The sequence below is a fragment of the Ptychodera flava genome, chromosome 6 (genome assembly GCF_041260155.1).
Source record: "Ptychodera flava strain L36383 chromosome 6, AS_Pfla_20210202, whole genome shotgun sequence".
NCBI lineage: Eukaryota > Metazoa > Hemichordata > Enteropneusta > Ptychoderidae > Ptychodera > Ptychodera flava.
In genome coordinates, this window is record NC_091933.1 from 9,706,062 (window position 1) to 9,730,225 (window position 24,164).

At 35.1% G+C, this 24,164-nt stretch overlaps 1 protein-coding gene across 2 annotated transcripts in view; it reads right to left on the reverse strand.

Annotated features, from left to right (window-relative positions):
• The window catches only part of LOC139134786 (bis(5'-adenosyl)-triphosphatase-like), a 35,123-nt gene that overhangs the window by 7,290 nt on the left and 3,669 nt on the right, over positions 1 to 24,164 (reverse strand). The window contains exons 2-5 of one of the 2 annotated variants that reach the window (XM_070701844.1): positions 23,838 to 23,981; positions 22,820 to 22,965; positions 22,137 to 22,166; positions 21,590 to 21,658 (exon numbers count right to left, since the gene is read on the reverse strand). In XM_070701844.1, coding sequence (XP_070557945.1) covers positions 21,590 to 21,658; positions 22,137 to 22,166; positions 22,820 to 22,965; positions 23,838 to 23,943 — 351 coding nt within the window. In that variant the 5' untranslated portion in view covers positions 23,944 to 23,981. Of the gene's footprint in view, positions 1 to 21,589; positions 21,659 to 22,136; positions 22,167 to 22,819; positions 22,966 to 23,837; positions 23,983 to 24,164 lie in introns of both variants that reach the window. The other variant, XM_070701845.1, reaches the window with a different exon arrangement.

Below are 24,164 nucleotides of genomic sequence, written 5' to 3' on the forward strand. Positions count from 1 at the left end.
TTATTGTAATTTATGTCATATTAAGGTAGAACGTGCCTCGGAGACAGATATTTGGACTCTCAAACTTTTACAATTATTTTTGATCTACCTCTTGTAGGGCCTCATTTTAAAGTTCTTGGAGAAATAAAAACTTTCATTATTTTTTGAAAATTTTCCCCCATAGAGTTAACACAGGAATGGTGGCCATTTTGAATTTCAAATATCGCAAAATGTTGGGCAGTTTGTTTCGCTAGTTCCAAACTTTGCATAGTGACCCCCAATTTTTATTGTTGATTTGGTAAGAAAATGGTTGAACGTTTCATTCAGGAAAGTTTGATCAAAAGTTGAAGTCTTTCACTTTTGAGGCACATACTACCGTAACTAATTCTAGCAACTATTTCCCTAAAGTTGAAAAATACAGTGGAGAACATCCAACAGTTTATTAAAAATGCAAATGAAGTCTAGCAGCTAGGATGGCATTTGGTTTTGTCCATAAAACTTGAACTTACACCACTCATGAAATTGACTAATTTGAGATGAGCAGACATCACATGGTTGTTAGATTTCATAATTATTAACATACTGGTACTCTATCACACTGTATTCTGAAAATTTTAAACTTGACAAGTTGTTGTAAAGATGGTACATCTTTTAAACTAAATATAACCTATGCCTTTGTCATTTGCACAATTAAAAGGAATTCTTGACGTGTCCTCCAGTGGACAGGATTATTGCAATACCTATCTACCACAGTAAACTTCCACATGTTTTGTTTTAAAATGCTTTCCAATATTTTGGAACCAAAATTGTACTTTAAGTAGTAGTAGAATAATCCGATGTAATGCATAGGGGTGAATGTTTTCAACTGTGACATTGTACCTGTATATTCTGTTTCCTTTGTAATATTACCAATTTTTGAAAATGGCGGGAAATCTAAATGACGCTTAAATTTGAATTTACTTGTCAAATGTTTCACAAAGGAATGGTTTCCTAATACAGTAAAAGCCCATATCCCTTCAGAGGGTAGAATTCAGAGAAAGCCAGGAGAGAATAGGAAGATATTTTGAGGTCATCCAATTTCACGAGTTGCGGCTAATGGGGCTTTAAAATGTATTTTTTTTCACATACTTCTAACCGCTCTAAAGTTTTCAAAGAGCTGTGGCTATCAATCACAATGAATTCAGTGGTGTATGGCACTATGGATCACTGTGAGAGTCATATTGACGTCACAATGCTTGACTGATTTTGTTGAAAAGATTATATTCAGCTTGGAAGCATCCCTTACGTGCTTTGGGAGCTACTCATAGTATTTCATGAACAATCCACACTTTTGAAATATAACATCATTAACACTGAACAAAAACTGAATTCGATAAAATATATATTTAGTTGAATTCTTGGTATCTTCAAGCAAAAGTTGAAATATTGTTTTGGCATTCTTTGAATAATTATCATGTGTTGTAATTGAAATTAAATGAATGTTTGATAAATTGTACATATCTATGTTAATGACATGCTCTTTTGTGACTTCATTTTCAGTAATTATAAATTTGAAAATACCTTACATAGCAAACAGATCATAAATTAATATACCTGTAATGATGTTGTTAACCCTTTGAGTGCTGTAATGTTTCCCACCAAAATTTTAGTGCAACATTTTACAAATTTTTATGAATTTTTCTGTAATACTTTTGATAATTTTGGATCAAATGGACATCACATTCTATTGGCTACAGTTTTTATCAAAAATTTGGCAAAAATTAAAAAAAAATGACCGGGGTTTATTTTATAAAGGTGAAAACTGACTTTGGCGCTCAAAGGGTTATTATATCAGGTTTTATTTTTACTTGACCAACTGGGGAAAAAATTCTGTCTAACATAGTGGACATTAAATTTTAGATTTTCACATGAGTTGCAACCTTGCATTAAAATTGGTCGAAACTAAGTGTGCCCATTGCATGTCTTTATTTCCAAACTGCATTTGAACTTGCGTTGTTTTCTCTGAATGATAGCTCTTTCCTTGCAAAATGGGAACACAAACATGTACTGTAGGTATTGATCAAGTACACTCAGCTTTGTGCATGGCTTTGATGAGATGATCAATATATTTGCATAATCAATACTTCTGTACAATGTATTACCGAGACAGTGTGAATTCATGAATTCTGTGACCCATGCCATGACGAGATGGCATGAATTTTTTACATTTAACACGGTACATTTGATACTTTTTCTAAATGACATTCCTCCAAAAATTCAAGCATCTCTGTGTTTGAATATTCAATTCTGAAACTTTTCTGACCATTCAACAGGTGTGTGTCATGTTCAATGTCATAGCACTACTTTGTGTCTTGTTTCAAAAAGTAACGATATGGGTTTTCAAATGAACACCCAAATTACTATAAATTTCAATAATGAGGCTGGTACAGACCCTTCATGGAATTATGTTGGCTGAACTACATTATGAATCCCTGGTTGGTAAAATAATATCCTAAAATTCAATACTTCTAAATTGGTGAAAAAATACCACCTATTTTTCAAAACTGAGCATCTGTTCAATGTTCATGTTTCATTTGTTGTGTTGAACAAATGCCATCTTTTTATAGTTTTCTCTATTGTCTTTAATTAATGAGAATTGTAATTTTGCATGGAACATCCACTGCCAGAAATGTCACTCTGACCCACTTTCCAGTTTTCTCAGAAATGATGAGCATTATTATCTAATGAGAGCTTATTACTTGACCTAGCTTCACATATGCAAACCAACCGAACCATGCAGTCTCTCACCATCTCCTTTGGCATATATTAAACTCACATAACTTGCACAACTGTCTGATCAAAATATCAATTAAGTGCAGGTGACAAATTCTTCACTGAAATAGGCCTGCAACCATACTACCCGACACATTAGATAATATATGCAAATTTCTTGTTCATAGGATGTGGAGATATCAAAGGTCTCTTAAACAGACAAACAAACAACAAACTAGGGATGCTCCAGTATCTGGGATAGTCTGGTTCCCTGACCCATTTCCCCGGTAGAGGGCGTGGGGAAATATAGGGTCAGGTACCGGGTAGCCATCTTGAACAGAATTTTGTTCAAGATGGCGGAGGTTAGTCACCTGACAGAACATGCTACAACAAATATGGCTGCTACCATGAAAACGCCGGTCAAAATTCGACTGGATCAGAATTATGTTTGAACACTGGTATCCGAACCAAAAACATTGGCACACGAGACGGGAAACATAAACTGAAAGGATTAATCCAGAAGTACGGGGAAATAGAGGTTATTGAAGGCTGGCTGTGATATCGCAGCAGTACTTGTTGCGTGTATCGAAGCGCTAGGGTCATTGAGGTCATCGCCGACTGTGGCGTGACCCCAATGACCCGAGCACGTTCGATACACGCCACAAGTACTGCTGCGATATCACAGCTAATTGAAAGCAAACTTTGTTGGAACTGTGAACGACGATTGATTTTGATGGATAGAATGGTGTCCGAATTTCGTGAAAAATGCCAGGCATCATGTCGACGTTCTAAAAGTATTAAGAGGTGTGCTAAATCACAGTGGCTAAATCATGGAGGTAGAAAGTCTTTCTTTCTACCTCCACGGCTTTGTGGTACAAACAAGAAGTTGGTGTCAAGTGAGCCTGAAAGTGCGAAACCCAAGAAAGATGAGAAAAAGTTACAAGTGTTACTTTCATCCAATCACAGCTTGTTTTATTTTAACCCAATAGCGTCCATGTTTACATTAGCCGGTACCTGACCCTATATTTCCCCACGCCCTCTACCGGGGAAATGGGTCAGGGAACCAGACTAGTATCTGGGATAGAGTAACAGTGAACTAGCAAACAATGCGATCATTTTATTCTATATTTGATGATTATTTATTTTGAAAAGAAAGATAGTTGTATAATGAGGTATAAATTTGACATTCTTAAGAAAGTCTGTGTTCTTATTCATTAAATTTTGAAGAAACGAAATGATTAAAAATCTACTTCAGATTTGCATTTTTATTGGTAAACTCCACCTGGAATTACTGTAAGTTAGAACATTACGATAAGGGCAATTTGGTCATTAGATCCTGTTATCTTCTTGCCAAGGTGATGAAAAGGGTAAATAATATCAAGTTTTTACGATAGTAGTGATGAGTAGATAAAAAACATTCTAGGCGTGATGTGGAACAGACATTAAACTATGCTATCAGTATCTTTGATCTACAAAACAAGGAAAATCATGAAAAGTAGTTATCAATAGTTCGTTTTGAAGACAAGTTCATTTCAATAATTAATTTACAACTATGTATGTAAAACACAGCAAAATAAAACAGATAAAAACACACAAATAAATAAATGAATAAATAAATAAATAAATGTATAAATACATAAATTAATTACTAAACTGAACAACCTTGGCATTTGTAATGATATTACATTTACATTTTAGTGTTCATAAACTGGAACTCAGAGAATTCATATTATAAAATGGAAGACAATAAAGTTATGACCCTGATGTTGACATTCACCGTAACAATAAGTGCACATGTTGCCTTTCATTTTCATCGTCAAAGCCATTAAATCAAGTGAAGGAGGTGATTTTTGAAATTTAACTTTTGAAGGTTTGATAACAGCCTAACTTCTGAAAAGTACAAGCAACATGATAATGATAACCATAGTGTACGAATACAAAGATACCTTCTGGTGCAAAATTATCAACCATATTGTCTCTAAAACGGAACTTCTTCAGGTAAAAAATTCCATAGTCCTATATTTTCAGGAATGCTGTATCATTCTAAAGGAATGAGCGTTGTGTTAGAAAGTTACAAAATGGTGCTATTTAGCCAGTGCTGTAATTTTCCCACCAAAATTTTTGCACAAATCTTTTCTAATTTTTCTGTAATTTTATTGATAATTTGGACCAAATGGAAATCACTTTCATTGGCTACAGTTTTTGATCAAAATTTTGGGGAAATCCTAAAAAGAAATTGCCTGGAACTGAAAAAAATTGTCTGCATTATATTTCATAAAGGCGACAAAAATTGACTTTGGCTTTCAGAAGGTTAGTATCACAATAAACTGATCACAAATTGACAATTATTGAATCTGCCAGTGCCTGCCATAAAGAATAATGCTCCACATACAACTTTAATTAATCTCCTTTGCAGCAAACCAGAAAATGATTGTCGATTTAATAGTGCCAGATGGACACATGATTGGACAGAGAAGATTAAATCTCTGATCCCTATTATAAAATTTCGTAGCCAGAATTCAATGGAATCCAAGATGCCATCTGACAGTCAGTGCTTGCACACACTGCAGAACACGCATCATTACCCCTTCCGGCGCCACTTTTCAATATTCTTTCTTAATTGTGAGCAAATTTGTCCATTTAATTTATTTCAGTTTCACAGGTCGTTCTGACAGCAAATGTCTAAACTCTGAATCTGCCTCAAGGGTGTCGGTGAAATGAATACAGCTTTAGTAAGTGAATCCCACCTGTTCCTAATGGGAGGTTAGCACAGAACAATGAGCCTTGAAACTTTCACTTGTCTGAAAAGCCAGGCTTTTTTGCAAATGTTCTATATTTTAAAAAAACAGTGACAAATGATAATTATAATCCATAGTGATACTTGGTGGTTTGTACAAGAGATAACAAATAATTACCAGTGGGCGGTCTTCATGGTAAATGTCTAATGTCAACTATTGCAATGTGTTAGCATTTGTCATAGGAACTGTGTCAAAGTGTGCTACATCACACAACAGTTTATGGACACTTTGTAATATTCTACTTTGCCTACAGCTATGGTAGACAAATGTTGCCCTTCATAGGCAGGCCAGTAGAAAAATGTTGCCTCCCTATGTAGGCATAAAAAAACACAAATCATATCATAGGTTAAAAAAATGTACAACAGAGAGAAAGAGTTATAAACCCTTAGCCTATAATTGGTCATTTTAAATGACATAATCCATGCTTGGTTAATGAATTTGGAAACCATCAACCGAAATCATGGTGAAGTGAAATTGGTCAAAGCATATCCAGAAAATGAAAAATACCGCAATTATACGGTGTCGCTCAAATTTGATCAGAATTGTTACATACCAAAGATCAACAATAAGTGTTGTTTCTATCTGTTCAGTGCAGGAAAATTCTACGTTGATGTTATGACAATGATTTCTGCACAGTACAACCAGAAAAACAACAAGAAATATTTAAACCAGAAAAACAAGAATGACAAAAGTAAATAAGGTCTGAAACTTTAGGTACTGGAGGTCAACTTTAGCAACATGCATAGCAGAGAATGTTTCAACCATGGATGTACAAAAATAGACATCCATGGTTTGAGCAGGTCTGTCATATGTCACAGTTCATAAACAATGACAGGAAATGACTAATAAGCTGTTTAAGTTACTGCCATCACTCCCACACAAGTAGGTACCCTACATACAAATAGGTTAAAGGTCAAAAACCTCTTACTCAGATGTGTGCGCTGTTTCAGTTACTGCCACCACTCCTGCTAATTTGCAGGATTTCCCCTTTTTCTTACCTCATTTGCATATTTTTGACACTGACATGTTCATTTGAACAACGTCACATTTCAACCCCTGCATCTACCTGTACACCAAATACTGAGATGGTAGCTTTGGCAGCATGGGAGCCCTTGCTTGTGACGGACATACATCCGCACATACATACCCACATACATACAGACATACAGACGCCATCGACTCACCATATAAGCTCTTTTTGGTATTTATATAAATACCAAATATGAGCTAAAAGCTAAAAAAACTGTTGAAGACACTGCAAAAATACAATTTCCCTATAATTGTATATGTTGTGGGTAGTAGTGAGTAGGCAGGAAAAATGAGATAAATGGGTGCTTCCATTTTCTGTTTTTGAGAAACATCTCTCAGAAACCTATCATGTCAAAGCATTTAAAACAGCTCACATTCCTGATGTTGCTTCTTTAACAGATTTCAACGTTAAGAAAGCATGTACAGATTAAGACTTTAATATCAATGTCATTTGATTTCAGAGTAGATTTCTAAAACCGTTCAGATATGGAAATAAGGGCGTTGCTTACCAAGCAGTGAAGATGCGTATTGAAATTAATGATACCTTTTTAATATCAAAACATAGACCCTCAAGAAAATGTTTTCTGGAGGATTTATGATCAAAAGCACTTGGAAAAACTGTAGAGTCAGCATTTTTCTTATAGGTTCTCCTGTACAGAAAGAAATTTTGCCAATTTTATCTTGATTCTAGCATGGTCACACTACTTTTTAAATGCATATTTTTACATCCTGAGTCTTGTGAAAGTTTCATGAAAATGACAATATTTCAATGACACTTTCCTGTGTTTCTACATGAAAAATGATAAGTTAGTGGAATTGGCTTGTATTGCACCACCCAGGGGTCATCGACCTTTGGGATGTCATAATGAAAGAATAATGATTTTACAGCCAGTTATCCATTAGTGTTCACATAAAATACTGCAAGCTTAGGGAGGAATGAATGTTTTTCATGTTTCATAAAGATCTCCAAGAGCATCAACAGATAGCAGCCATGTCTTAAATACGCTCATCAAAGTGTAGATGCTCTGAGCAGGGGAGGTACACAGTTGACAGTTAAACAAGGAGTTGGTCAGTGCTAAAACACAAGAAGAAGTGTAAAATTGATAAAATTCTTGACTAGTTGGTTTGCAAAATTCAGAGTAAATTTAAAGTATGACATGTATGCTTGAAGGCATGTCATTTTGTCATTGATGTATGATTCACCTCCAAACAGGGGCAGACATTTTAACTTAATTATTGCTGTACTCTTTGTTGAGATGCTCATTTTTATTCAAAGTGCTTTACAATAATGAAAGATCAAAACAAGAATAAAGCGTTGCTGTCACTGTCTGTTCATCAACATTTTCAGGAACATCAATCCAATCATGTAATATCACTACTTGTCAAAGACTGATACCAATTTCTGGAAATCTGGAAGATTGCTATATTTTAGTTGCACTCTCCCTTATTAATGTACTTTGGCAGTAATTTGTATCATTTTGCATCACTGTAAGGCATTGTGGTCTGGTGGGTAGTGTGATACTTTGACAGTCACAGTAAATGCTAGCATTGCCACAGGGCGAATTTTCTTTGTATGTCATTTTATCTTTAATTCTTACACCTATCTATCACTCTGCTGTGTGGGTGGGTGGGTGGGTAGGTGGACAAATTTTGTCATCATTTAGATACAAGTGAATGAGTTAGGTCACACCTGGGAGCTTACATACCAAGTTTGATTACTATTGGACAAATATCTTCTGATAAAAAAAAACTAAGGTAGAATTCTAAAAATTAAATATTCTGATTTTATGCTGGTTATTAAATTAAAACTCAAAGGTTATCCCTAAGAGGCTGCTAATGGAATTTCAAAGCTGTGAGACTAGTGGTATATAAGGAAGCCATCATCAAGTATGAGAAAATGAGCCCCAAAATTTGCATATGCAAATTTCATCACTATTTGAACAAAACTGAATGATATCATCCTAAGGAAGTTACAAACAAATTCAAATGCTACTGGGCAAACAATTTAGGAGAAAAATATTTTTGAAAAAACTCACTAAAAAAAGAAGCCTAAAAAATTATACAGTTCATGATAATTTGGACAAATCTCAATAAGGTGATCCCTAGGAACTCATAAACCAAACATCTGAAAGCTGTCTGACAAGCAGTTTGGAAGAAGAATAATAATCTGGCACATATGGCCTTAAAAATTCATAGTTCATACATAATTTGGACAAATCTGTATTATTTTCTCTCGGGGATAAGAAAAAAGATACATTGACTTCTAATATGAATCAATATTTTAAGCCAATTTTACTAGTACTGGGGTATATGTAATAATCATAAACTTTGGTTAATAATAACATTGAAATATAATTGCTGGCCATGAGACTTGCTCTTTTGATTACACATACATGTACGTTGCATACGTGTGTTCATGTCTCCCTAGCTACCATATCCTAAATTAGAAATGTTTTCCTACATGGGAGTTGTGTATTGGCAAAAACGTATTAGCGGGAAAGTTATTTGCACTGACCTTAATCAACGATCAATCAAAAAGGCAATAACTTGTCCAAAAATATTGTGTGATATTACGGCAATAAAAGTGATTGTGTTTTCTGCTCACTGAGAGAAAGTCGTAAAAGATGAAGTGTTAGCTGTTAAAAACGGAGTGATTCAAATGTTGAGTTCTGACTCTCAGCTATCCAAATATTGTCTGAATAAGATTAATACATCAATGCATTACGACAAACCAAACCAAAACCAAATATTCAGGATACGGTTGCTAGTCTTTACAATATTCTCTGGTATTAATATTAATTCAAAAGTGTTTTACATCTGTATAAACCAAATGAAAACAATAAGCCGATCAAAACACCAGGTATGACTCATCAAACCCATCTATAGTATCTAGAACAACAGAGTTGAATGAGGAACAAAACAGCCATGACTAAACAATGACACAACCGGCTGATCAATGTATCCAGTGTTTTCTCTGCATGTTCACCGAAGCGGGCAATTTCTGCCCCATTCATCAAAATTAGGGGGCAAACTTGACATTTGAGGGGGCAGTATTTTTTAATGCTTACTAATGACATTAGGCCTAAACAACATATCCTATCAAAACATGAACATAAAATGCATGGCACTGGTATCCATGGAGACTGAAGCACAACTATGTCCTTTACTGTGTTTTCTTTTCGATGCGTACACTCCACGTTATGCACGTCACCAAAATTGAATGACAGGCGATATTTTGTCTTTTCCGGGGGAATAACGGCAAATTTACAGGTCACTACACAGTGCGCTTGGGTCACCATCATACGGACGTGCGTGCTGTGTTTTGTGCGAGATTTTCGCGCAGTCAGTAACTTTCAAAGGGCAGAAAAAGGCTCGAAATGCGCAATTTGCGCAATCGTGCAGTCAAGAGAAAACCCTGATCAATGTATCATGTCATCAACTGACTGGATATAAACATTGTGTTATCATTGGAATTTACATTTTTAGAAAATAGGACTGGAATATTTTGTCCGTGCACACTTCTGGAAAGAATATGGCAATGTAATGTGTTGCAGCAGATATGGATGTTTGTCAGGTGTATTTTTGTTTGGTTTTACAAATTGAGTGATATTTAGTATGAATAAAGTAAAGAGGTACAAGAAACAATTTCTGAGAGACAATAAAATTGTTTATTACAATTTTGATAGCATAATTAACAGATAAAAGCGTTTATTGATAAATCACATGAATAACTGTCTGAACAGAACTTGTTATGGTATGGACAAGACATTTGACTCATGTTGAAGTGATTATATGGTTTGGTAAAATACCAGAGTAAATGTGAGCAAGGTTTCAAGTCGAGATTATGGCTGCTAATGTTTGTCTTTGGTATAATCTACATCATTGGATAATTAGAAAGGTCAAAAAATGGTCTGATGCTCTGGCAACCATTACTATCAAATACAACAACAAGCTGTTCTATTTACGGACTATATACAGTAAAAAAGACATAGACACACAACAATTGTATTTAGCTGCCATATTTTGACAAAAAAACAAAATGTAAAGAATATTTATAAGCATACTGGTTGTGGAAATTATGGACTAGTGTCAAAGTGCTGTTTGAATTTCTCTGTCCTTGGATTTCATGATACACTACTTTTGATCATGAAACTGTCATAAATGGTACTATGAGGTTATTACGAAAATACCGCAAAGGATGCACAAGGACATTGGCGCAGTGTATCGCCCGACGCGAAGCGGAGGGCGATGCACGGCGCCAATGTCCGAGTGCATCCTTTGCGGTATTTTCGTAATAACCTTATTATTATACATCTTACATTCCTGATCGGGGCATCAAAATGTCGGAGTAGTGACCGTTTTCGTGCAATGTCAACAATTTTTCTTCCGATTTTATCGCGCCAGTGTGGAACACTACCTCGGATGCGCTTCTGCAAGTTTTGGAGTGTGTGCACTACACACACATGTACGTACAGAGCGCACGCAAGACTTGTTCTGGCACTCGTCCAAGGGGTCCCTTGAAACCGATCTACAGTGAACGTGCAGATACAGCCGCAGGGAATGGGGCGCCTTGAAACCATACGTGTTACGGAACGGGCGCACGTTCCGTACGGCTTTTTTAGCGCACGCTAAATTCTATTGTTCTCGATGGCAGATGCATAATAATGTGCAATATTTGTTTTCATTTACCAAGTTCCAATATAAATGGTTGAGTTATTACAGTGAATGAGAGTGCCAGCAAGTTTACTTTTTTCTAAAAAAATAACCTCTACTTTTGAACAGAGGGGAAAAAATGTATTCAAGGTAGACCTAATTAAAGCTGACTTGCATTTTTCTCCATCATCAACAACAAGTTGCAACGTAATTATTCTATGGTATCAGGTGTTGCATCGTCTACTGTGACAGAAAGACTACAAACTGAAATTTCATTATCACACTGTTATTATCACAATAAGAGTAGTTTTAGTCAGTCTATTACTTTGTTCTATAGATATACAATTAATTTCTGACAATTGCCAACAGTGGAAAAGCTATAGACAAGGTAAAAGGTCAATCACTATCATCAGTGCATCTGATGCCCACTGGGTCTAATCTTCATTTTGATAATAATTATTTTCCTAGGGGGTCTTCCCATAGTTTTTGTCAAGCAATTGGCCCCTCTAGAATTGTGGGATTTGGAAACATGTTTGGTGTTGGCCAAATATTCTTCCACCTCATTATATCTTTCTATGGTAAATAGTTGTGCAGTTTTAATACAACAAGCAAAACAGCACATAAAGTGTACCTGATAGTGATCATCAGAGCATAGATTGGAGTCAATGATGAGCAACAAAGCTTAACACTGTAGTGTAGTTTAAAGCACACTGATAAAACATGAAAGGTGTGATTGAGAATGAACTCAGTAGCACGTATTTGCATTTGAGAGCATTGCAGTACAGTATATGGCATGCAATAGCCAATGAAACACTGCCATCTGACTTCACAATTCAGTGTGATGTATTGATACTGATACATGTACTGGTATCTGAAAACGTGTACTTATTTGCATTTCAGTGCTGAATGGTTTCTTATCAAATTGCATTTCAGTCTTAGTGCATGTATTTACATACTGCCTATGTTGCACTGAGACTCCCTATAGCTATAAGAACACTGACTTGTGAATAAGACTGTATCCATTCACCATTATTGCTAAACAGGACAAAGATGTGAATGTGATGCGATGGCTACACATAATAATTACAATTCAACAGAATGCTTTAATAAAGTTCATGGATTTGTGATTTTAAACAAAATGAAAAAGCAGCCAGTACTAGCAAATAACTATCTGGTATGAGTTGTTAATTTGTTATATAGAAATACTATAGATGGTACAACTTGTACAGTATTTATCACAACTTTAGCTGTCTGCACGGCACCTGGCCATCTATATATTTGGTGAGACCACTGTTGTGTTGACACAAGCAGATTACATATATATGTATGCATTTGACAGACTTAGCTATCAATCTACATATACTTATTGGCTCTTGCTGGTATTACCATTAGGTATTTGGGAGTTCAACAAGATTGTGAAACAAAGCTAATAATATATAAAACCAGAGTAATATTTCTTTGATATCAATGTACATAAACACACACAAATAAATCTGTACACTATAGAAAAGTCATCCACCAAATTTAAAACAAAATTTTGAGTAATATAAATGAGCGTTGATCTCATGGTGAATGAATTCCTTATTGTCCACTTGAGTCATGTATTCATGGTTCATGAATAATTTACCATATTGGGAAGTCTATACTTCAATGATTTTCTCTAGAACCGCAATCAACTTTGTGATAAATGATAACATACTATATTTGTTCTAATTTATCTTAGGTTATACTACTAGTATATCACACATTTTGCAAAGTAACAGTTTTTATGATGTCTATATGCAGCAGGCTAGTGATGGACGTCTGGTATGGACAATAGAGAAACAAACAAACATGAGTACGAGTGACAAGTGTGCGGCTGAAGTGGATATACATGGATGAAGGGACACTGCATGTTCATTTTGCCACCAAGAGGTTAAACAGTGACCGTACTAGAGGGTATTAACACGTGAACCTGTCCATTGACTGTGAAAAACACACACAAAGGTTACTCGTGTTGCCAAGAATATCACCACTCAGATGTGAAACTCTTGTTGTAGTTTGCACATTTCATGAAAGCTGCCATGCTGACTAAAAGACTCTCATGGTGATCTGTCATTGCTTTTTTATTTAAAATTGTCAGCAGCAATCAAACTTCTTTTTTTAAATTCTGGCTCTGTAAATAAAGTGAAAAACAACACACCTTTTGCAGAAAAACGTTCATGATAAAACATGCACAAAGCCCACTACTTCAAATTTTCACAATGGTTCTTACATTTCATTTATAGGTACTTTGCCTTTTATTAGCAATAAAATTGCATTTATGACTACTTTATTTTAGGTTAGTAATTTTGAAATTATTGAAGCATTTCACAATATTTTCTAATCCTTACAATAAGTGCAATATAACATAATTGGCTATAAAACCTGTTCCTGGACAATTTCCACCAGCGATTCAATATTGAAAAAGTATAGCACTGGAGTGTTATTTATTGATAAACTTTTGAAAAGATTATGAAGTTATTATGAAAATACCGTAAAGGATGCGAGAGGTCATTGGCGCAGCGTATTGCACAACACATCCTTGGTGGTATTTTCGTAATAACCTTATTATTATACATCTTGCATTCATGACGGGTATCAAATTGTCCAAGTAGTGACTGTTTTCAAGCAATGTAAACAATTTTCTCTTCCGATTTAAAGCGCAGGTGTGGAACACTATCTTTGATGTGCTTCTGGATAGCCTGTGTACTACACATACAGAGTACAAGACATCTTCTGGCACTCGTCCAATAGGTCCCTCAAAACCATTCAAAATTGTATGCGCAGATGCAAGGACCAGGGATAGGCTGCCTGGAAATGGTAAATGTTACGGAACAGGCGTTCCATATGGCTTTTTTAGTGCATGGAAAATTCTATTGTTCTGGATGTTAGATGTATAATTACAAGGCACATGGAAAGCCTTTGTCAGTGTTATGATTCTAACTTAGTTTTAAATTGAAAAATTTAAACATCAAGTCATTACATACATCTATTGACAGCACATTTTACTATCATCTTGATCTCCTCTTGATCCCTATAAAGATCTGTTATCTCATAATTCATTATTTTGGCGATTTTACTTTTAATGTAAGTGGTAAGCTGTACAAAGGCCTGAGCTGAACAATTTTGCTCAGGAACTTTTCAGATAAGTTGGTTGTGAAAGTGTTGACATTCTGTGGATTTGTAAAATAACCTGCCGCCTTGCCTTGGTGTATTACAACGTCAAAAAGCATCACTCTTAGTAGACCTTCACTGTGTCTGACAAAATATAGACATTGAACTTGATCACTACAGTGAGTCACATCAATACAGATTTCAAAGACTGTTGGATGATGTCACCTGACCATTGCTTGAATTGGAGCATGTTGAATCTTTCTAACAACCCCTCTGTGACGTGACATTTTAATGACACTGTGTTGTGTTAAGTAGACCAATACCCATACCGGCAATCCAATCAGTGGCAAATCTTAGTTTGTAATCATCTAATTAACTCAGGCACATGTAGATGATGAAGTGGATGGCATTTACTGTAGATTTTGAAACATTTTAAGGCAGAATGCTTCTTGGGGAAAGATATTCAGACTCTCCAATTTTTACGATTCTTCTCTCATCTACCACTTATCAGAGCTCATTTTAAAGCTCTTGAAGTAAGAAAAATTGTCACCGTCTTAGTTTTTTTGAAAATCAACAATTTGTTTTTTCCCACAGTGTTAATATAGAAATGGCTGCCATTTTGAATTTCAAATATCGGTAAATGTTAAGTAATTTATTTCTCTAGTATCAAACTCTGCATATTGACCATTGATATTTAGTGAGAGAATGGTTGAAAGTTTCATTGAGGAAAGTGAGCAACAGTTAAGACTCAGTCTCACTTATAAGGCCCATACTACCTCAAAAGACATAGGTAAGTGCAGAACGTTAAACTGGTCACTCTGCACAAGGTACATATTAGTTACTTTTAACTTTTGCATAGGAGACTAAGGAATCTATTGGTCTAACATTTGTGACATTGTACTCTGACCATCTCTGTCAATGTGGATTTATTTGATTTTTCTCTATGGAATTGCTAAAAGTCACAAACACATGTGACATCAAACAAAACAAACCGGTGTCATTGGTTATGACATGAAAACTTCTGTATACATCCCCCATAACTGTATTCCCATTGATCGTTCTTTTCCCGACAAATAATTCAGGCAAGAACTAATGTCAAAATCTTGACTAAATGAATCAATAGAGCTGCCAGGTGTGAATTGGTTCAAACAAAATCCATGAAATATCTGCACTCTCTTTTATTTGCTGGATGTCAAATTTAACTTGTCAGGGGATTTTGCAAAAACTGTCTGTGTCGAACCGGGAGAGTCAGTCTGTCTCCTGAGATTTGTCTGCTGTATGCAATGCCAAGACAAAATTATCCTGTTTCCAAAAGATATTTTTCCTAAACCTGAATGCTGGGAGAGTCGATCCATTCAAAAATGCAAAACAGGTGCAAGATGTGTAATGACCCCAATCATCAGTTTGCAATCATCCATTTATCTGGTAATTTCTCAGGCAGACTGGAGCAATTTAATATTGCTAAAATTGCTGGCAATTATCCTTTCTTTTCTCGCCATTTAGCAAGGACACAACAGAGAGATAATATTAACGATAATCAAACATTGTCATGGATCTGACAAGGGCTGAGTAAATATGTAGCATATATCTTGCCACAGGTGGCGCCATATAAAGCATAATTCTTGATAAAGATTTGGGGAAAGGGCCTTGCCAGGGTGCAGGTGGAAAAGTGAGGTGTGCGTGTGCGTGTGTGTGTGTGTGTGTGCATGTGCGCTACAGTAAGTGTCTTTATTCAGGCAGAGAAATCCCTCTCTATTGTCTGTGTTAACAATTCAGCCTCATTGGCTAGGATATTATCTGGAGGATAGAAAACGATATAATTAAGCATATGAAATTTGAGATAAAATGGTAGAGATTATACACTTTGGATAAACTGCATGCCAGTTATCCATGAAATATAATACTCGTAACAATTTACTTGTACATGTACTTACTCTCTTGCCAGCTTTATCTATTAATAGTGTCTGAACAATGACAGCAAAAGAGATTTCTTTGTGATTGAATGCGATCACTCCCTAGAGGAACTTCCATGTATGCAGCTGCCCAGAATTAGCAAAAATATGACAGAGGCGGTAGGTGATAAAATCATTTCTACAAAATTGAGGTACATTTATGGTGAGTTTTACCAAGGAAATATGACAGTATCATCCAGAAGTTCCATACAAACCATTTCTTACTTATAAAATATTTAGACTGCCCTTGTTGTGTAACCTGAGTTGAAGCAAGGTCCCATCAGCAAATAAAACATGGTAATTCTATGTAATTCTATTTTATGAAAGAATCAGTGTGCTTTGATGGATTAAGCTGTGTAATGGGGTTTAACTAAGATGTCTGATATGAATAAAAGATGCCGTCTACCACATCTGCTAGTTTTTTACTCAAATATTTTACAGTCTCATCATATGCAGACAACCAAAATGACATTGGAATTGCCATAATGATTAAACATGGCATTGAGAAACACTGCCCTCAACGTCATCAAAGCAAAACAGGCTGGTTCACGGTTTGCTACACACAGGCTACCCTGGGTGGATGATATTTTTAACCAAAGGATTATCTCAGTACAGCACGTCGTCATTGAAACAGACATTGAGTTTCACGCTTAACTTTGTACAGAAGGATTCCCAACAAAATTCACACTCTGTTGATTAGGCCTGACCTTTATTATATTGTCCACACATGTATCACACCTTTGTAGAAAAAATAAATGTAAATTTCCACAAATACTTTTCATATGTGCATACACTACCTACTAATGTGATTCAAAACAAGTGAGTTGTAATATGCAAATTAGATAAAAATGGGTTATCTAAAAGATTATTTTCTTTTTACAAATATATACTTGGATGTAAACTATTTGCTACAAGCATTTTAGGCTCAGTTTAACCAATTATAACTAGACCATACATGGTTTGGGAAAATTTTCCCAACACATTATGGAAAATAGTACATCATACATACCATATGCCAATGTGTTTTTGTTGTTTCACAGTAAATGGTGATATAAAAACCTGAAATTGACAATCTTTGTCATGCAAAGTGGGCAACAGATTAACAATGACATTCTGCACACATTGGATACCAAGACCAACCGTGCTGATTAAACCAGCAAGTTGTTGTTACCCACAGCATTCACTATCAATACTGACCTGTGCGTGAACTCGAGATGTCTGTGCTGTGACGTACATGCACACTTTTACTGCAATTGATTGCAAAGTCCTTCATGAAACATGAAGCCAAAATACTGGTTTAGGGAAAGATCACAGTAGCATTACTGGATCACATCCAATGAAATGTACTGATATGTGTCCATTGTACCTGTACTGCTGACACTGCAAAACGTAAATCATCCAATATCCTGTGTGAGAATAACCATACCTCCATTTGAGTTCATTTAAAAGTTACAACTTTGCCACCAAAATAAACATGTTTTGCAAGCTACATGACTGAAATCTAACAAGCCTTCAATGAAGAATTTCACTTTGGTTATTTACAGAAGTTGACAGCTATCCACTGACATAAACAAATTGTTCCCTTGCGTCAATATAATGCAATAAGGCTATATATGTTTATGTCAGATAAAGCAACTGGAGTAGATATTTACCAAACCATCAACCAACAGCAGTCACAAAGAAAAGCAATGCATACTTGATTTCAAATTGTGATTTGAGTGTCTAATGTTTTGAACTTGATCCAAATTGTTGTGATTTGCATACCACCTATTTCTAATACGTAATTTCAAACTGTTGAGGTATGCATGTCGCATGTTTAGCACTTTTATTTCAATTTGTTTTGATACATAGACCATGCTTAAAGTTTACAACTGGATTTTAAATTGTTATGATATGCACGTTAAACATTTAGCACAGCACGACATCATGACTTGCAGGTAACATGAACGGATTATGATTGTACAATTCCATGACAAAACCACTTGATTGATGATGTTTATCAAGAATCTGAAATTTGGTCTTTGAAATACATAAAGCCTGAGCCGGTTCCACGTATTTAGCATTTTGATCTGAGATATAAAGAGGATATATGTATGTCTGATGATATCTATTCTTCATAAACGTATGAGAGTTCCATATCAGTATCATTTTAAATTGCTCATCTATTATCAATGATTGCATTAGAAGAATTATCTATCTAGAAAATATCATGGAAATACAAAACTGTACTTTACACCCAAATTTTCAGAGGCTGCGTCAGCTGATCACTATAAATTATGAAAACACCTAAGCAATGGTTTGGATGGTTTTTCCAGTCTTTTCATCAATTTTAAGACAAGCTGTCAAATGAGACTTACTGGTACTCCAGTTTTCCCTCGGAAAGTTTCGATTTTTAAAAGATGTTTTTTTTTACTGACAACATTGGCAATAATATAGGAAGGAGGTGATATATCTGATTCCAAGGAGTGAGTTTTTCTAATATGAATATTGTATTCATCAGCTGTTATCATCATAGTGTGACATACATTTTCTCAGCAAACAGATTTGAAAAAAACTTCATAGACACTGGTAGAACATGAAGTAGTTTACAAAAATTTCCTTGCAAGATGATATTACGGCTTGATCTGACGTGAGGTCTCTCTGAGGCTTGTTTCCATCATAAATTTTTCTTGGCATTATTGAAATTCAGTGCTGATTTCATGAGTATCAAGGACGAAAATTCAAAATATGCTAATTGGAATTTTGAAAGACCAAACATAAACTAATGTTATCAAGCCCAATTACTTCATTGATATTTAAATGAGACAGGTCTTTCCTTTTCTCCTGACTCATTGAAAATTAAATTACAAAGCTTACTTCACTTTCTACAAGACTCTGGCGTATTACAGTGAGTAAAAACACGATTCAATTATGGAAATTTAATTTCTTGTTCGACATTTCTATTCATTGCTCTATATGATAGAACTGGTATGTCCCTCTCACACCAATACTTTTGTAACAAAAATCATTGTAAATTGTCATGAAATTTACATTGTGCTGTTCAATTTTATACCTCTGCATAAAACATTTTTCCTTGTCGGGTATTCTATCACTTCTCATGATATTAAATTTCTCATCTGATCCTGTAATGAACCTGACTGAAATCAGAGATATGTATGTAGTGTTAAGAAATGATCAAACAAAAAAACAAACCGTTGGAAATGTGTTCTACAAGAAATAGGTCTGCCAGTAACTCTTACCCTCTGTTACTATGAACAGTCGCAATCATGTTATTTACTTGACAAATACCAACATACTATATTTGCACTATATTTATTGCACATGTATTTGTACAAATATGGATTGTGCAATAATCAGACCAGTTATGTCACATTAGCTGGTATGTCTACCAAACCATGTATCTTTGTCTCACCGCCTCATTATAATCATCCGATGTTTGATTCCAAAAATATACGCATTCATTCATATTTGAATGATGGAAAAAGCAAGAAAAAACCCTAAAAATTCATTCAAACAAATCTATGCAACTTCTGTGAGTGAAGGAAAAAAATTAAGAATGTCTGTTTATATTTCTTTCACGCTGTACGCTATATGATATTAGTCCGCAGAATCCTTTATAAATCATGTGTGGCCAACCTACTCTGCATTTTCATAGTCAGCGAGTTGCATTTCAGTACCTCAGTATTTCAACTTAATACCAAAGACTTCAGTAATTAATAAATGATGAAATTTGGAATAAAATCTCTTAATGCTTGCATTCAGAAACAGGATTATAAAAATGAAGTTGATTTCATTTCAAATCACCCATGAAGTTGATTTGAAATTGACAGGAATGGAGTGATTCATAAATTAACTACAATCCACGTTAATTGCACTACCTTTCCTATCAGCTTAACAATATAATGTCTCCTGTATTGATTCCACGTAAAAAGATAAAGCCTCGCAGAGTAAGTGAGAGATTAATGTACCAACAGCACGATGGATTTTACTTTATTGATGGTTCATTAATTTCAATATTAATCTGATAAAGCCAAAATGCAACGTTGAAAATGAGTTACTGAAGTATTGATGTTGTCCTAAATCTGATGCCCATTAATTGATTGTTCATGGCATAATATAAGTCAATCCAAGGCTGATACCTTGAAATATTTTGTTACACAATTTTTTCAATAGGTGTTAACGGATTTTAGCACATTTTTTATTTGCCTTTCAGATGAATTTCAGCAATCAGAGCAGTTCAATAGGTAAAACTACGTCATCAAATAGCATTCAGGACTATTTGTCAAGCAACTATGATATTAGGCTGAGAGTACTTGGTGTGGGTATGTAAAATGGAACAATGTGCAGACTGCCCTCTATGTTCAGTTCTAGCATAATCATACTGGTCAATTGGCAAGCCATGTCAAAGGTCAAAGCCATCTATCCTGCCTACATCACTAAACCTACACGACTGCTTTGTCACCCACTCCTTCAAGTTCTTCTCGTGCAAATACCAAAACCCCCACTCTGAAGTATCATACTCGGAACTCAGAACAAATTAATGATGGCTATGGATGAAAAATTAAATTATAATATACTGTTTGAAATGAACAACACATGTACAAATATAGACAGTAGAGAATTGATTTCTCTACTGTCTATGGTTCAAGTGCCAAATCAGTTGCTTTTTTCATGTATTCCAGTCTGCTGATATATCCCTAGATGAAAAAATCTCTGATGAGGGACTGAAAATTGTAGTAATATGGTAAGGGTACTGTGACCCATTTTGTTGATGAAGACAGTGGTGCTGTTCTATAATGTGTACAATAGGGGTACCCATTGTATGTTTAACAGTGAGGATTCCATAATAAAAGATAGGACGTTCTTGTACGGGTAAAGCTCAGCTAATTTACTGAAACCAAAGAGTAAAAAGGACGTTGATGTCTCTCAGTCCCAGATGCCTTGCAAATTGATCATGTAATGCTGCTTGCTCACGCTGTACTGTTTTTCAGTACGTTAGTTTCCTTTTTTTTAAGAGATTAGAAGGGAAGGAGATACTGTGGTCTGAGCTAAGTCACATCTAAGACTGGTGAAATTTGCTAACCCATACACTTAGACTCATTCAAAGACTTCCTCAATGGCTCTAATCTGCCTGTGCCGATAGTTAAGTGCAGTCCATGCTGAGACACAGCATTATGGGCATATCAATGTCAAACAGAGATTTAGAAGCAGCTCGGGGAAAGCAAGGTTGTAAGAGTGTCTACTGTACACTACACTCCATCACAGATTCATTGTATGGAATACAACACTCACCTTATCGTAAATGTCATCATTGTTCTGCAAATCTCCTGGTCTTCTCGGCAAAATGTGGACATGTGTGTGCTGAAAGTGAAAACAATTACCAGTACTTAATAATGACAAGGAATGATGAGATATACCTGTTTTAAGTGAAAGTCTGCTTTGTTTACAGTAACCTGCAATTTTGTCTTGAAAAGTTTTTAATTTTTATGAATTTTGCATAATAGTATGAATAGTATGATGAGAACACACAAATGTTCACCATCATCATCATATTGATTTGAAATAGTTTCATATACAATAATCATTTTGATTCAGTATACACTAGTAGTGAAAAAGAAACATATTATAAACCCAATACTGTAACATATTTCAACAGCAGATACCAGAAGTTTAATATATACAGAATGCACAAATTAAACCAAACAACCTTCCCATGGTTAACAACCCTTCAACTGATGCTACATCTTCATAATATATATCACGTATTTATGAATAAATCTGAAATCACAATAACCTATGCTATCTCAACTTTTATTGCTAGTAAGATACATATACATACCTTGACTGTTTGGCCTGCTGCTGGACCGTCCTGATAAAGTGGTAAAACATTGTAACCATCAGTAATGAACAAGCCGCATGTTGTCATCAAGGTTGCATTTGAAGAGCGCCCTCTAATAGCATGGGTATTATTTACTTTGTTTTACGAAACAAAGTTATCTTATATAAGACAAATGAATAAATGTGATTTCTCATAAAAGCCTGGCTAAAGTTTTCCTTTCCCTTGTTGGTTATGAAAAATTGGGCAATGGTGATCAATCACATATATTACCAACTCTATAGTATCCTATCAAGTCCATGACTATACATTTATTTTTCCACTGTCCCTGTAAGAATTGTCGGCTTCTGACAAAATTGAATGAGATATTCAAAGTCTGATAAACCTAGGCTAGGATGTCCCTTATTGTGCCAGGTTCATATGTCACTATCAGGTAATGTCAGTTAAAAGTAATAAGGCATAACATGTACCATATGTCGCATTTAACAAAAGACCCAAACGTGCCCTTTAAAACACAGATGCTGTAATCATGATTTTACTGACCTTGCGTTGACATACATACCAAGAAAGTGAAAATATATAAGAAGATGTCAAATCAATGCTTTTTTTGCTGCCTTGGTAGATGTGTAAGTGACAGACTGGACAGGAAAAGGGTTGTCACTACCTGTACATGGTCATCAACTCACCTGTATTGAAATTGTCAATGAGGTGCAATTAAAGTGTTTTTCTACAACATTAGATATTATCTGTGTTGAGTGGAATAGATCATTCAGCTCTTCCAAGGTCAAGTCCCTGAATCTGTCCACAACTCGAAGCGGAGAAACTAGCACATCTTTAAAGGACTTAGTCAAGAAAAATGTCACTCAAATAAAACAATGGTACGAAAAATAGGTGCCAGTAAGTTGACCAATTTCTCTCCTCATAAATGAATCCCTTTCAGCTTTTTAAAGTAGTCATGGTTCACAACACAATTTATTTTAGTTCAAAGCATGATCAATTTTCAATCCACAAGGTACAATGGTACAGATACTGTTCCTTTCAGTATTGTCAACCTTTTAACAAAGTTGAATCAGAAATAATAATTCTCAAAACTGTCTACAGTGTACCAGTACATATCTTAATTTGATTCATTATCAATTCAGTATCAGTCGAGTCTTAATATGGATATTGTTTTTAGAAATACAAAACTTATACTTTTAATAATATTGATAGTTGTTTTGAACTTGAAAAGAAACTTCAATCTGCAAAATTGGCATAAAATTCAAAGATAAAACCACTGGGGTTAGATCATTATTAAAATATGTGCAGATCAATGACAATAATGATTATCCAATGCACTGTTAATTTTAAAACTCTCAAAGCAAGATATGTGTTCAACAAAAGTATATGAGTTTATGTTATGTTGAAATGATGTTATCACAGGTTGTAATTTCATTCAATCTGGAATTCATACAAATGTAGTTGGTGATTTCATTAAAAATACCAGAAAGCAATGCAAAAAGACAAAGTACTACCATTGGCTGTATCTGAGATTGCATCTCCTTGCTGAACCAATACAGCTCACACAAGAAATTGTAAGACACACAAGCTGTGTACAATGTTAAGCCATGTCATTCTCTTGGCAAGAAGTGAGTTTAATTTGGAAAGTGCCAAGACTAACTTCAAACACAAGCATCACACTTAAATTGACGGTATGAAGGATACGGCCCGGTACGACTGGTTTGATATTGACGAATGCAAAGCTGAGTCTTGATTTGAAGAACACACAGGATGATTTGATGATTGCATGTCCAAATTGATATGTCTTCATTGCCGTGATGGTAGTTCTATTCCTGCAACCTTGTCTTCCTTCAAAATAAAAAAACAAACATTTCATCGATCACACAATTATGCTAGTCAAAGTTTCAGATGAGAAATGATTGACACAGGTACATCATTAAGGAGAAACATCATGTACAAAAAGGATACTACAGACGTGGTAAATACAGAGCAGGTATGTGGTACGTACACCTTTTATGTACAATGTGAGCT